This window comes from Microcebus murinus, chromosome 7 (assembly GCF_040939455.1).
Source record: "Microcebus murinus isolate Inina chromosome 7, M.murinus_Inina_mat1.0, whole genome shotgun sequence".
Lineage (NCBI taxonomy): Eukaryota > Metazoa > Chordata > Mammalia > Primates > Cheirogaleidae > Microcebus > Microcebus murinus.
The window spans coordinates 67,310,684-67,326,844 of record NC_134110.1 but is presented as its reverse complement, the minus strand read 5'-3'; the positions used below and the strand labels follow the sequence as shown (position 1 = coordinate 67,326,844).

The following is a 16,161-nucleotide window of genomic DNA, read 5'->3' as shown; positions in this document are numbered from 1 at the left end:
GTACTTTTGTTTTCCTTAATATTTTCATATGCAGGGACTATTTTTATGATTCCCTTCTTTGTTCTCATTTCAGCTCCCAACCCCAGCTTTGCATTTTGAAAGGTTTTTTTTTGTCTAAAACTATATTTATTTAGTAATAATTTATTTACTAGCCAATTACAGCCTCTGATCAGCATAAGATCAACAGAATTCCCACTGTACATTTTTAAATTCCATTTAAATGCAAAGAAACTCAATGATTTCATTACCAGCCTTATCACTGGGTAAAAATAATATTCCTATAAGTTAATTTTTATTTTAAAAATTCTCCGGAATTCCAAGCCAGCAGGCGATAGACATTACTACAACTGAACTAAATGAGATGCAAAGATTATATAGAGATGGTTCAAACCTCCTGGGCTTATCTGTACAATATAGTCTTCCCTTTTGAAAGTTTACCCTATTTCATCAAAACACAGATACCCAGGTTTACCCAAATTTACTGAATCAGAATCCCCAGGGGTAGACTCCTAGTGTCTATACCGAACAAGCTCCCCAGGTGACTGACACACATCAAGATGGAGAACACCCCATAGAACACACTCTGCTTCAACACGGAGGAAGCCTGACAAGCTGCAATTTTAGGTTGAAGGAGTGAGTAGTGGTCTCGGTCAACAAGGCAGAGGTTTGACCGTGCTCCCAGCTCCCACGAGAAACCCACAACTACTTTGGAAGAAGGGAAGTAGTTCAGCCAGGGACACAGAAACCTAGAAGAGGCTGTAGCCCTTAGAAGAAATCACAGAGTGAGCAGCCTACTGAAGCCTGGCCAGCCTCCGGGTCCAACCCCGCTCGGAAGGAGCCCTGCTCAGCACACAGGCGGTCCTCATGTTTAACAAAACCAGGCAGGTGAGAGCACTCCCCTACACTCTGGTCTTGTGCCTTTCTCATCTTTCCACTTTAAGGTGATTATATCCTGGTGCTTTGACCCTGTCAAGTTTGTCCTATTTCTATTGATATATACCCTGATAATCTATTTTTTCTTATTTTTTTTTTCTTTTGCTTACCTACTTCAGTGGCCACCACTTTTACCCGATACACACTTTCAGCTTCCCTGTCTAGTGGAGCCGCGCTGAAGATCTCGCCAGTGACAGGGTCAATTTTAAGCCAGCCTCTCGTGTCACCTCTCAGTGAATACCTTCATAAAGTGAAAAGAGCAAAAGAAAGCCCACGTTACTTTGCACGAAGAGGGTTTATGCATCCCTATACTGTTATATCAGCATCATTTGTATATTATTTACAACATATTTAAAGGATCATTGTCTCGCATTAATACTTCATTTGCACGTTTTCTGTCTTCAGAAGGAGGACTCATTCATTCTTACAACTGGCAGTGTTTGTGCTTCTGAGGAAAAATGTTACACTTTTCTGGAAATCAAAAAATTCCAATTAAAGCGTCTGGAAGTATCTTTTAAAAACTCTTAGCAAACTACCACTCTAAGAAAACTCAAACACCCAGTGGTGGAGACACTGGGTGAAATGGGTTAACGCTCAGAGGCTGCTGGTGAGACGGTGAATCCCTCATCAGCAAACATCTCTCGAGCGCTGGGCAGTACCAGGAGGAGGTCACACAAAGGAGCCCCCACGTCAGTGGAGGAGAGGGGTACAGGAATAAACGATTCCAGTAAAATATGATAAATACAATGAAAGGGGACCTGCGGAATCTAGGAGAAGTTTATGGGAACCAGAGAAGTCTTTCTGAAGGGGTAGAAGTTAACAAAGGCAAGAAGAGGAGGCTTCAACAGAAGAGAGGGTATGAACTAAGCACCCAGGGCCAAGGAATGTGGGGTCAGGTGTCTCAGCGGTGCTGGGATATAACTGGGAAGCCATGGCAGCAGAAGATGAAGCCACAGAGCTTTAAAGAGCCAGATCATGGGAAACCCTGAGCAGCCATCAAATGGTGTTAAGTGGAAAAGTGACCCAGTCATATCTGTGTTTTCAGTGGAAGCCGTTGGTAGGTGCATGAGAGATGAATTTGAGAGAAACAAGCCTAGAACCCCAGGAACACTAATGGGCACAGCCCTTTGGAAAGTAGCACATCATAGTCACAGGGATGCTCATATCTTTAGACCAAATAATTCCACTTCTAGAAATTTTACCTAAATAAAAAAAATAGAAGTTTAAAAAGAATTATATGCCTATATTCAAATCATTTTCTCTAATAAAAAACCTACATATTAAATAGAGAATGACATAAAAATTATATGTGAGTTACTTTCTCACAATGTTTTTGTTTTGTTATATTCTATATGCCGAGCACTGTGTTAGACTATGTGTATAGGTAACAAATTAGAAATCCTATATACCTGGGATTTCATCCTGAAAGAGATGAGAAGCCTTTGGAGGGCTCTGAAAGAGGAGTCAATCTGATTTACTTTGCTAAAGAATCACTCTGCAGTGAATAGACCCAGGGTCAGGTAGGGGCAAGGATGAATCCAGAAGAGAAATGGTATCTGGGACTACATTGGAAGTAATGTGAAGCATTTAGATTTTGGGTGTATTTCAATGAAAGACTCTATAATAATTGCTGATGGATTGGATTAGGATCCATTGGGTGCGAATGGATTGTAAGGTTGTAGAGCTAGAGAATGAAATTGCTCAGGTCAAAAGTTTGGAGTCATCCTTAATTCGTAACTGACTTATTGCCAGCACCTGAACTATTAATGCCTCCTCATTCCTGAGACACTTTCTTGCTTGTTTTCCCAAACTATACTCGCAGGATACCTCAATCTCCCTTGCTAACTTCATCTTCTTGACCTCTACTTGATAGTACATATGTATTATCTTTTCCTTGTTTCATCAGAGAAATCCTCTTAAATGCCTTTGTTGTTCCCACTTATAAACTAAAATTTTTATTCACTTTTCTTTGACCAATAATTTTTATAGCATTTTCATTAAGAAGGTAGAAGCATTTGTTAAATAAATGGCTGTAAGCGTTTAAACATTTTGAGTCTCTTTATAATTTGTGACTCTTGAGTTATCTATATTAACCCATAGAGTACAAACCCTACTGTTCTTTGTGAAACTAGTTAGAAAGTAAAACAGTAGATGGTAACTTTACTCCTTGACAAACAGAAAAGATTTTAGAACTGATTCCAAGTGACTAAACAACAGCTCAATGGGGGGGCACCACTCCCCTCAAATGTTTAGAGAGATTTAAAGAATTGTCACAACTACGTGCATTGGTTTGAGTCATGTTGAAATATTTCTTATGCCATAGACAATGGGCATGTTGTGTGTTGTACAATAGAAGCAAAAGATCTGAGTTCAAATCCTATCTATGTGCTTATCAGCTATATAATCTTAGAGTTTATAGCTATTATACAGATATATACACATACATATACATCCTGAGCAAATTAATCATCATTGTGCATTTATAAGACACATCTTTTTGGGTCCTATTGCACTGAAAAAAAAGATTGTATAAATATTTCCATTTTAGCAATTCTCATTTTTGTTTAGCCACCTCAGCCTGAGCACTAGCCTCTCCTTGGGTATAGTCTGGACTGATTCTTGCAACCCCAAACCAGCTCTCCGGAGAGCTGAGGAACCTATGCACCCAACATCCAAAAGATTCCCTTGACCTTATAAGGTAGGCTTGTCTGTCCAGTTGGGGTTTGGTTTCATTCTCTCCCACTAGAACTTCAGTCCATGTGAGGGGCTGGAACTCTTCCCCAAGCCCCTGCCCGCAGAACTGGTTAACTGGTTCAGACACAGGGCCTGCGGAGGGCTCTGGGAGGTGAATGCCACCTCTGGAACTCAGCAGCTCTCTCAAGTAAGACCTGCAGCAAGCGGGCTGGATGGAGCCTGACGCTGCTTCCCACTTCTCCGGGCCTGGATTCACATCAATGATCCACCATCCCTTGGAATGCCCCACGGGGTACTGACACCTGCCTCAGCCAAGGCCAAGTTCTCCACTGCTGGCTGCTCCATTGGGGCACAGCCCAGGGTCAGTGCAGGCCAGTTTCTCCAGCCCTCCCAGCTCCCATTCCTTCCCATTAGCCTTGGGTGCAGCACAGAGCCAGGCCTGTCCAGCACTGTGCTCCTTACCTGATGTCCAGGCCTTCCGGATCCTTGGCAGTCACATTGCCCAGTTTTGTGCCTGTGGCCACATCCTCACTCACTCTTGCTTGGAATGTATATTGGGAAAACAGAGGTGCTTCATTCACATCTGTTACGATAAGCGTGAACTTGGCAAAAGAGCTCTCATTGTATGTTACGCCAGGAACCAAAGGCTCAGGATTTTCTGCTTTGAAAACAATGTTGGAAACAGCTGCTGTTTCAAAGTCAAGAGGCTGTGTGGGGGGGAAAAGGAGAAAATTAATTTTGGGATGATACGCTCCCTTAAAAGATACATCCCACATGCTTCTTAAACTCTGATATGTTCAATAACATTGGGAAAACTGGATAGCCACATAAGGAGAATGAAATTAGACACTTATATCTCACATCATATATGAAAATCAACTCGGATGAAAGACTTAAACATAAGATCTGAAACTGTAGCACTACTAGAAGAAAACGGGGAAATCTCCATGACATTGGTCTCAGTGATGATCTTTTGGATATGACCCCAAAGGCACAGCCAACAAAAGCAAAAAGAGACAAATGGGCTTACATCAAACTAAGAAGCTTCTGCATAGCAAGGGAAACAATAGAGAGACAACTTACAGGTTGAGAGAAAATATTTGCGAAGCACACATCCAATAAAATATATAATGAATGCAAACAACTCAATAGCAAGAAAACAACCTGATTAAAAAATAAGCAAAGGACTAGAATAGACATTTCTCAAAAGAAGACATCCACATAGTCAACAGGTATATGAAAAATGCTCATCATCACAAGTCATCAGGAAAATGCAAATTAAAACCACAATAAGATAACATCTCACACCTTTTAGAATGGCTATTATCCAAAAGATGAAAAATAACATGTAGTGGTAAGGATGTGGAGAAGAGGGAACCCTTGTACACTGAGGGTGGGAATGCAAATTAGTACAGCCATTTTGGCAAACAGAGGAGGTGCCTCAAAAAATTAAGCCTAGCACTACCATATTATCTAGTATTCCCACTACTGGATATACATAAAAAAGGAAATGAAATCTTTGATGGATGTTGAAGAGATACCTGCACTCCCATGTTCACTGCAGCATTATTCACAATAGCCAAGATATGGAAACAACCTAAGTGTCCAACAACAGATAAATGGATACATAAAATGTAGTGTGTGTATATACAATGGAATACTATTCTGCTTGAAAAAAAAAGGAAATCCTATCATTTGCTGCAACATTGATGAACCCAGAGAACAGTATGTTAAGCAAAACAACAAATACCATGTGATCTCACTTATAGGTGGAATCTAAAATAGTTGAACTCACAGTGGCAGAGAGTAGAATGGTGGTTACAGGGTGGGGAAGAGAGGATTGGGGAGATATTGGTCAATGCATACAAATTTTCAGAAAGAAAGTTTAAGAGATCTATTACACAACATGGTGACTACAGTTAATAATATATACTTGAAAATTACTAACAGTAGATTTTGCTACTCTCACCACAAAAACAAGTATAAATATACGAGGTAATGTGTATGTTAATTAGCTGTATTTAGCCATTCCACAATGTATACATATTTCAAAACATGCTATTCACCAAAAATATACATAATTTGTGTCAATTACAAGGGTTTCATACAGAACGGTTCTCAGTCCAGTGTCAGCAAACACTTTCTTCTCAGAGTGATGACAGAGCCATGAAAAAGTCTTTACTGCAGGACTTATCAGAGCTTATGACATGCGAATGGGCACCGTGACTCTCCTAGAAAAGGCAATGGAATGTAGCACGCCTCAAACCTAACCATGGGACACTTAATTCAGCACACATGTGATTTTTTTCAAGAAAGATAGTTCTCAGAAATCAGCTTGGGAAATGCTTACACAGAGATTTCCATTCCGTGTGGAAAATGAGTTCCCAGGGGCCTCAGGACCCAAACCTCAAAATCAAAGACTTTAAATTCATGGAGGGTGGGAGGGGTGAGCAGAGATGATGGATGATCTGCTCTTGTTCCAGGCCAGGCCAGATCGAACCAGGAATGAGCATCAGAAAACCAATTTGGGTTTAGTAAGAGGAAGAATTTAACAGTTAGAGCTACCCATGATGGAAACAGTTGCTTCAAAAACCAGTAAGTTCCCAACTCTGGAAGTTTTCAAGCATAGGCTTAAATAACATGTGATTAGCCAGCGTAAAAAGGACTTAAATATCATAAGTAAGTGATTCTACATGATTTTAAAGGTCTCTCTCAAGGCAAAGAATCCATATTTCTATGGGAGAAAAGTTCTAATCCTAAAGAACCCGATGAAGAGTAGAACAGCCTCTAACCTAGGGCTTCTCAACTAAGGGCTTTGGGGGTCTCCGAACCCCTGGGAACTATGTGCATATGTTTTTGTTTCATAAGAGGAGGGTAAGTAGCTTTTATGAGATTCTTAAAGGGACCAACAACCCCAAAATAAGAAGGAACCAAAGCCCAAAGGTGTATTACAGACTATGAACACTACACTGTTTTATTCACTTTCCAGGCCTGGAGGACCCAGGACCTCCTGGGGAGCTGTCCTTTAATTTATATCCGTTTCTCACCCATTAAACAGAAGTGGCAATAGCCCATTCATAAAGAGAAAAACTGAGGCATGATTGCACTGGCTCAGCCTGCCCTTGCCCAACATCTGAAACAATTCTCCCCCTCCACGAGGCTCAGTGCTGCCCTCTCCATACCGGCTTCCCTGATCCAACATGCTTCCTGGGCCACCCACGACAAACCCTAAAAACTGCCCTTTCCTGTATCCTTCCTTTCTATGGTTCTTTCTCTCCACGTGGACAGCCACAAGCAGAACAGAAAGCTGTAACGGTACCTTTTCCCAACGTGAGACTCTCCCAGGAGGTTAATGCCTTGAGCTGGTCCCAGCAAGACCCCTCGCCAGAGCTGGAACACGTGGTGACCATGGGACCGGAACTGCAAAACTCTGTCCCAGGGCTTGCTTCAGCACCAGCACTTTTTTGTCTGCTTCTGTCCATTTTCTGTGAAATTATTCTATTTCGTTTTCATCTATAGCCTCTACTTTCAGCTTTCCTTTACTCTGGCTCCAAACTGTCCTGCAGAGGCTTCTTCTGCAGCCCCCAGTACCCGGCCTGAGATGGTGGCCGGGCTCGCAGATTCCCTCCTGCTGCTACGCTGACCCTCTGACCCCGAGGCTTCACTCCCTCTCCCAGGAAAGTATCTTAACTTTAAGTACCTTGGATGACAGTGAGGACTGCTTCCAACTGAGTCATCTGGGATGGGGCGGCCACGGAGAAAAGAGCCAAGGTTTAGGTGTACACAGCAGGGGACAGGAGCGATTGAGGAAGGGTTGGGAGGAATCTTGTACAAAGAAATAAGAACTAATATAATGAAGACTCTGGCTCCAGATTACCCAGTCCTTACAGAGGGAGAGAGAGTGAGAGCCTGAAAGATGAGAGCAAAGCAGGGTGGAGGGAGAATGAAAAGATAAGCTTGTCTATGCAAGCTTGAAAGGAAACCCGTCTATATTTCCAGTCACTATTCAAGAAGTGTCTCCATCTGGCACACTTGAACGAAGGGGTTACAGCCTGAAGGTCCCATGTGCATGTCCAGCCCAACTCCACACATTTACAAAGGGGGAAGTGAAGCCCCAGGTGTGTTCCCCCCAACAATCCTGCCAGATTTAGCTGATATGAATATAGAATACCTACCGTGTTTCCCTGCAAATAAGACCTACCCATAAAGTAACCCCTAGCAGGATTTCTAAGCATTTGCGTAATATAAGCCCTAGCCCGAGAATAAGACCTAGTGATGGGCGTGGCTGCGCAGCATATCTGCACAACCCGTGCATTTCCTCACAGAGCAGTAAAGACAAGCAGCCCTTCTCATCTGCCCCATCGTGACAGCTACTGTCCCAGAGGTGACCGGAAAGGTGCAGGCAGCCCCGCCAACAAGGTTGGCTTCCCCTGTCAGATCCTGGCCATCCTGTGCGTGCTGCAAGCTGAGGCTTTGAGGGGAAAATAACACATCCCCTGAAAATAAGCCCTAGGGTGTCTTCTTGAGGAAAAATAAATATAAGACCCTGTCTTGGCCGGGCATGGTGGCTCACGCCTGTAATCCTAGCACTCTGGGAGGCCAAGGCTGGCGGATTGCTCTAGGTTGGAAGTTCAAAACCAATCTGAGCGAGACCCCGTCTCTACTAAAAATAGAAAGAAATTAATTGACCAACTAAAAAAAATATATATATATATAAATATATATATATATATATATATATATATATATATATATAAAATTAGCCGTGCATGGTGGCATATGCCTGTAGTCCCAGCTACTCGGAAGGCTGAGGCAGGAAGATTGCTTGAGCCCAGGAGTTTGAGGTTGCTGTAAGTTAGGCTGATACCACAGCACTCACTCTAGCCTGGGCAACAAAGTGAGACTCTGTCTCAAAAAAAAAAAAAAAAAGGCCCTGTCTTATTTTGGGGGAAACACGGTAGTTAAATTTGAATTTCAGATAAATAATTTTTTAGTATAAGTATGTCCCAAATATTGCATGGAACATACATTGTGCTTCCTGTATTTTTCTCTTTTCTTTTTTTTTTTTTTCTCTTGAGACAGAGTCATGCTCTATCACCCAGGCTAGACTGCAGTGGCATCATCATAGCTCACTGCAACCTCAAACTCCTGGGCTCAAGCCATCTTCCTGCCTCAGCCTCCCAAGTAGCTGGGACTACAAGCGCACAGCACTATGCCTGGCTAATTTTTGTATTTTGAGTAGAGAAAAGGTCTCACTCTTGCTCAGGTTGGTCTTGAACTCCTAGCCTCCTACAATGCTAGGATTACAGGCAATATTTTATATATTTTACATGGCAACATTACCTCCCTGCAAAAATTACTTGGCCTACCAGGGACAGAGGCAGGACTGGAAGCCTGGTTTTCTGTCTGACAGGAGGACAGGAAAGACAAAGAGTGCTCCAGCAGTCACCACCATGTCTGAGAGGTCACTGCTAACATGTCACCTCTGCTTATAGATCTTCATACTGTCATTAGTAAATTAATCCACAAAAAAGACAAATTCCATTAAATGGGCAATTTACCTTTTTGACTGTGACATATCCAGCGTTGGTGTGGGGATCTGTGTCAACGCCCAGTCGTCCCTCACTGTCTCCCTCTGTGATACGGTACAGGATTTTGGAACTCCCCGTGAATGGCTCATCAGCATCAGTGGCCTGGATGGTTAAGATGATGGACCCGACTTTTGTGTCTTCAGGGATGGTCACGCTTCCATACTAAGGAGGAAACGGGGAAAGGAAACAGAATGTCCACTGTCATGAAGCATCACTGTCAAAGGAGAAATTTGTCTCTTTGGTTTCAGAATGGACACAAGTTGTAGTTTGCATTAATATGTACAGGGCAGTTTTTCCCTATTGGTGACCACGTTGCAGTTGATTTTAACATCAGTCACACTCACAAACTGATGTCCATCATACCAAGGAACACAGCATCTCAGACGGGTACGGGTAGGATTCTAAGACAGACTCCCTTCCTCCCCTATCCAATGTTTAATAACTATAATTATTATTATAGTAGTAATGATATAAATAAATAGCTGCAATGGATTGAGTACCTATAATGTGGCAGGCACTTTATATATACTATTTTAACTCTTAAATCAACCAAGGAATAGAAGTTAATTATAAGCTTGAACTTTGGAGTCAAAGAGCCTGTATACGAATCCTAGGCTTGCCGCTTGTTAGTTAGATGGCTTGAAGCGAGTTACCTTGCTAAGTGTTCATCATCTGGCCAATGAAGATAATAACAATAGAACCTGCTTCATGTTTGCCATGGGGGTTAAGGAAGATAATGTATGTAAAGCTCCCGAAAGGCTGGCACATAGTAGGTGCTCAATAGAGCAACACAGCACCCTACTGAGTAGCTATATTACCATCTCCATTTACAGAGAAGCAAAGGATTGGAGGGGTTAGACCTACCCATGATCACACAGCTAGTGAGTCACAGAACTGGGATGTGAACCCATGTCTGCCAACTCCAAAGCCTGTGCTCTTAGTCACCGGCCTAGCTCATCTCCCACTCCCCTGGAAACCCCCAGACCATCCCTCGGCATCATGATCTTAGAGGTGGCAGCAAGCAGGGTCTGGAAGCGACCACGGCAATGAAAGCAGCAGGTTCCCTCTCTCTGTAGCCAGATGTGTATTTAAGCCCTGAGACTCCCAAAGCAGGATTCTTACCCTCAGTCTAAAAAAGCACTGTCTAGGAGGTAAAATAGGAAAAAATCATAACATTAGGAAAGGCTAAAATGCCCAAGAGCGTGGGGGCTGAGAAGAAACGGGTTCTTTATTCTATGCTTGCTTAACCTCAGTGCCTGTTACACAAGGTACGCCTAGTCTCACTTCTTCCCACCTTGAGCCCCTTCATAAATCAATTCCCTTCTTTGTCACAGCCTTGTCTCGATTTTGATTTATGAACATCATCACAGGGCTCTGGGCCACCTCATAAGTGACTCAAACGTGACATTAACAGTCTCTTCAAATGGGCTTCTCTCTCTTTCAAAGAAAACAGAGACATCCCTTGTAAGGGGAGCAGTGATAAAGCCATCACCAAGTCTGAAGCCCACACCAACAAAAAACAAAAACAGTAATCTGCATTTTTCCTAAGGTTCTAAACTGATTCTTTTTTCCTTTTCATCCAATTCTAGTTTTTGCAAATGCCTTGAGTGCATTTTTCTTTGGCATAAGCCAGAGAGATTAACATTTTTCTTCTCTCTCTCTCGTGCCCAATTATTATAAAGTGAGTTTAAATTGTCAAGATTCCAAATATTAAGTTTTTGACTAAAAGTGCTAGTTTGAACCTAGCAGTACTCTATTTATTGTCCTGATTCACACAGAATATATAATGATAAACTGCAAGCGGCTATTCAACTCCTTTCAATTTGACAGAGATTGTGGTGGCAGCTTTTAAGCAGCCCTTAGAATAAATGAGCTGTTGGCAGGAGTTTATAAACAGACATCTCTGGATAACTATAACCCTGAAAGTTATTGTTCCCTGAAGACTTCCACAGAAGATGGTGTCTGGGTTTGTTATCAGTGCATTCACCAAGGCTACCTGTTAAGTCTGACACTTTTCCTAACTACTGTCTGTGTCTTCATCAGAAGCAGGGGTTGAGTGATATAAACAAAGCAAAGAAAAAACAAACTGGAAAAGTACTCACATCTGATTTTTCAAAGATGGGGATCTGATCATTGATGTCAATAACATTGATTTGCACAGCACAGAGGGTCGTGAAATCTGAAAAACCAAAGTTATATATCACAGAACTTTTCACTGGAAATCATGCATGAAAATCAGAAATCTGTAAGAAAATAATTTACAAGTGAAGTGACAGCCTTAGCCACAATTTTGCAATTGACATGCAAGTTATGTGGAGGGAGGGTCCTCTGCTCCCACCTGCACCTACGAGCAAGTCGTCAGGTAGGGTGGAGAGTGCTGAAGACAGACCTGAGAGAGGTTTTTCTGGGCTTCCTACTGTTCTCCACCTGCCCCATCCTAGGGAAGGTCTGTTCCTGAGCTTGATGGCTCCTTTTTTGTGAAGCATCCTCTCTTTCTCTGACCAGCAAAACTTTTAAGTAGTCTTTAAAGCCCAGTGTAAAGTTATCCTTCCTGAAAGCTGTCCCAGTGGCTATGTTTCCTTCTCTGAACACACCTGTCCTATACCTGCTCTGCCCTTCATGGTGGGGAGATTCGGGGCGCCTGCTCTCTCCTCTCCAAGCAAGGGAGGAAGTGGTAGAATGAGCCTCCTCCAAAGGGTGTGGCTGTCCAGCCTGCAGGAAGCAAGGCAGGGACAGACATAGCTCAAGGAACCCTGGGGAAATGTCTCAGGCTTTCACAGGTGGGTTTGACAATCCGAAGACCTAGTCAGAGACAGTAGCTTCAATTAGATCCAAGAGGATCACTGAATGAAGGTGGGGGGAAGATCAGAACAAGAAACAAAATGACAGTTCTTTGTTAGGGCTACCATCTTTCTAAGCACAATGAACTGCATTGCAAGATGGTTAAGGCTCTAGAATCTCAGTGTTCAGACTCTGGCTCTGCCACTTTCAGATGTGTGAGAGCTTGGGTGTGTCACACAATGTCTCTGGGCCTCAGTCGGTTTACCTATAAAATGTGGATAACAACAGAACTGGGGTTCCCATCGTAATACAAATGGTGAGCAATCTCTATGCACCAGGACAGTAAAGTGCTTTACCTGCATCACTCATTTCGTTGTCACAACAACTTCATGGTGTGTCAGTACTGTTATCATTCCATTTATTAATAACAAATGAGGAAGCAGGGGACAGAGATGTTAAGTACCCTAACCAATGTCATGCACCTAACTAGTGGTGGAACCAGGATTCAAATCCTTTGCTCTCTGTGTTCACTGTCCACTGCTCCGGCTACGCTCTGTGTCCCAGGGGCTGGCCTCATGAAGTGCATCGGTGGACGTCTTGCCCTTGGGTAACAGTTGGGTTCTGCCAATGGGAGGCCTGGCAGAAGCCTGCAGAAAGGGCAGGTGGTGAGCAGTTGGGAGCGTGAAGCCCCCGTTGCTAAAAACCCTCCTCTCTAATGACAGGCACAGGCCTTGCTCCATCAGGGGATGCTCCCTTCCCTGGCTCCTTGGGGCTTTAGAGCAAAAAAGGCTGCCCCTGTGCTATGCAACCACCTCCTGCTGGTTTCCCTTAACCCTTTGCACTCGGATGTCCAGTGTGACTCGACACGGTTAGCAAAAATTATAGAGATTAAAATTACTCTTTGAATGTATCAATAATTTGAAAGATAAAAAAAATCCAAATAAATAAGTTTGTATGAAAAGAAACTCCAGTTTTTTATTCTACTGCCACACTTTGTAAAATCTGGGGTATTTAAAAAATTAAATCCCGAGTAGAATAAAGGAATTAAGAAAAAAGCAAGCGAGTGCAAAGGGTAACGCTGCCCACAACCTTTACAAATAACCCTTCTTGAAACTCTTCGAGGGGACCTCTGTTTCCTGCTGGGATCCTGATACACCCAGGCAGTCCAACTCTACAGCTTGTGCTCAATGCACTGAGCACACGCCAGGCACATAATCTAATTACAAGCACGTGCATATTGATTGAAGTTGCAGCTGGTCCCCAGAACATTTGTAGACAACAAGAATGGTTAGAGTGGTCCCAGGCCCAGAGCTCACTGGCTCACTGCTCTGTACAGACCTCATTTGGGCCAGCAGTAGGCCTTTTGGGTGTCAAGCTATCCTTGATGGTATGTAAAACTATGTTAATTATGGGCTAGTCTCTAATTTCCTATAGTGCACAATTGAACGTTTAAGTCTATCAACACACATATTTATACGTAAATATACTTAATCTGGTCCACATGTTCCAGGTTACGTGGACTCACGCATGTAAACAATTCATACTCCAAGTTTTACTTTATACTTATATCTTCAAACTGCCTCAGTTCCCCATGCATTTGCGCATGGGATTCTCACTCCCCTATAACCCCTACGTGAGTTTGTAACTTATCATATTCATTCTTCAAAACTCAGTTCAGTGACACCTCTTCCAGAAAGCCGTACCTGTTCTCTCCCTCCACTGAGCCACTCATTTCCTTCACGGGTTACCTTGTACAGTTTCTTGCAGTTTATTGATTCATGTGTCCATCTCCTCTACCACAGCGAGCTCTCCTTGAGGACAGACACTAGGGCTTATTCATCTGCAAGTATCCCCAGGACCTTCCATGGTGTCTCAAATAAGCAGATGCTCAATAACCACTAAAAGAATGGGTAGCTAAGAGTGTGAACGGCTAGTTCATCATGGATGAGGGGGGTTTATTATACTTACTTCTGCTTTAACCTCTTAACATAATGCTAGAAAATAATAAGCCCTTGATATTTGTCTAATTACTGGGTTTCAAACATTCTGCATTGAGGCCTGCAAAACCCAGGTTCTCCCTGGTATGTCAACATCCGTGTGGATACAGTGTGAAGCACAGTGTGAAATGATGCTCATTTCTCCCCCATACCTATGTAACCTGTGCCTCCCAGAACAATTACTGAATTATTCGGTAATCTAAGATTCAGTGCTAGTTAACTTGAAGGATTCTTAAGCTTCCAGGAGTCTGAGCACCCTGGAAATGAATCTCTCTGTAGATAAGTGTATTTGTATGGGTCTGTGCAAATTTTTTAAGAACGTGTGCATTCAACTGAGAATGCATAGTTGTTATCAGAATTCTCAAAGCATGTTGTGACCCAGCAGAGACTAAGAACTACTTGATCTGAAATTACATAAGGATTAGGGAAGAACGTCTCCTAATAATTGTCAAATGGCCAACTGGAAGCTGATAGGAAAAGACAGAGCTTCCCAAACCATGCATTTCTCCTCCCCTTTCATACAGACTCTTGCTTTGAGTTTGACAGCAAGAATTGGGAAACATGATTTCCCTGTTCATGGTCATGGTCTGCAGAATGTGCCTGCTAGACAGACGACCTGCAACAACAGGGACAGTAACTGATGATGGCCTCACTCTGTGCTCCGAAACCCGTCACTGCATTTGCACGGAGGTCTCACATTCCAGGGCTCCTGGCAGCCAGTGACTAAGCAAAGCTCATTCTCAGAGATTGATCATGAACTCCTTTGACAGCCCACTTTGGAGTCCCCCAACAGCCTTATGGAACTTGCCTTAGACTGTTCAGCGGTGTGGGACATCCCCACCAGCCTTCCTCCCCCGCTCCCCTTCACTCAGGGGCAGGCCTGTGCTGTGCTCTGACAGCTCTCCCAGCCTTCTCCCTGCCTCTCTCCATTTTTTCTCACAGGCGTCCTCCTCATGAATTCCTTGTACATTTAATTTATTGTTAGAATTTGCTTCTCAGAGGACCTGGACTTACACCATCACGTTGCCTGAGCTGCAACTCTGGCCTTTGAACCCAGGCCAGGCTGTCCCTGTGTTGCGTGTTTCATAAAGGAAGCAGATAATGTTTACACGGCATCATTCTGTAACATACTCAGGCACTAGAGCAGCCTAACAAATTAAAACTGAAGTAAAACAATTATGTGTACTCAAGACAGCAGGTGTGGCACTGACCTTTGTCGGACACCTCTACCGTTAAGTTGTACTGAGGAGCATCTTGCTTTTTCAAGGATCTTTTAGCTAACTGGAACACTCCCGAATAGGTTTGGACCAAGAAGAGTCCATCCAGGGGAATTTGGGGAGTTTGCGCCACAATTCTGTACCCTAAAACACTGTTGGCAGTATTCTCTTCATCCATGTCATGGGCAGTAAAAGTCCCAATACTGCTACCTGCAGAGAAGAAAAGAAGGAAATCCAACTGGCTCCATGTGATCTATTAAACTTTTACCTTAATCACCTTTTTAAACACGCTATCTCCAAATACAGTCACATTCCGAGATACCAGGGGTTAGAACTTCACCAGATAAATTTGAGGGAGACAGATTCGGCCCATGACAAAGAATGTCCCCCAGAATTCATGCCTACCAGAGACTCATCACGGGAATTTTTTTGGAAGTAAGGCCCTTGCAGATGTAACTAGCTAAGGATCTTGACATGAAATCTCACCCTAAATCCAGTTATAGGTGTTCTTACAAGAAGAGAGGATGCAGAGACACACACAGCAGAGTAGCTGATAGATGGAGGAGGTCAGAAATTGGAGTGCTGCTGCTACAAGTAGCCAAGGAATGCCAGGAGCCAGCTGAGGCCAGAAGAGGTGAGCGAAGGTCTGCCATGGAGACTCTGGAGGGAGCATGGCCCTGCCAGCACCTGGATTTCAGGCTCCTGGCCTCTGCACTCCGAGACGATACATTTCTGTTGTTTTAAACCACCAAGTTCATGGTGGCTTGTTTCAGCAGCCCCAGGACACCAGTGTGCATGGCAAATGGGATAACTAAGCAAAGAGCAGCCAACCTCAGGTTACTTCTAAGTAACTTTGTGAAACAATTGCCCAGACTGAGATGTTGCACCCCAGAGATAATGCAGGGCAAAGAACAGGCACGATCCTCTCTGCAGTTCACGGTCCTAAGT

At 43.3% G+C, this 16,161-nt stretch overlaps 1 protein-coding gene across 3 annotated transcripts in view; it reads right to left on the bottom strand.

Moving 5' to 3' along the window:
• The window catches only part of CDH17 (cadherin 17), a 67,831-nt gene that overhangs the window by 9,148 nt on the left and 42,522 nt on the right, over positions 1–16,161 (bottom strand). For all 3 annotated transcript variants that reach the window (XM_012772857.3, XM_012772856.2, XM_076005158.1), the window contains 5 exons: positions 15,208–15,423; positions 11,321–11,397; positions 9,189–9,380; positions 4,090–4,334; positions 1,044–1,174 (listed from right to left, as the gene is read on the bottom strand). In XM_012772857.3, coding sequence (XP_012628311.2) covers positions 1,044–1,174; positions 4,090–4,334; positions 9,189–9,380; positions 11,321–11,397; positions 15,208–15,423 — 861 coding nt within the window. The remainder of the gene's footprint in view (positions 1–1,043; positions 1,175–4,089; positions 4,335–9,188; positions 9,381–11,320; positions 11,398–15,207; positions 15,424–16,161) is intronic.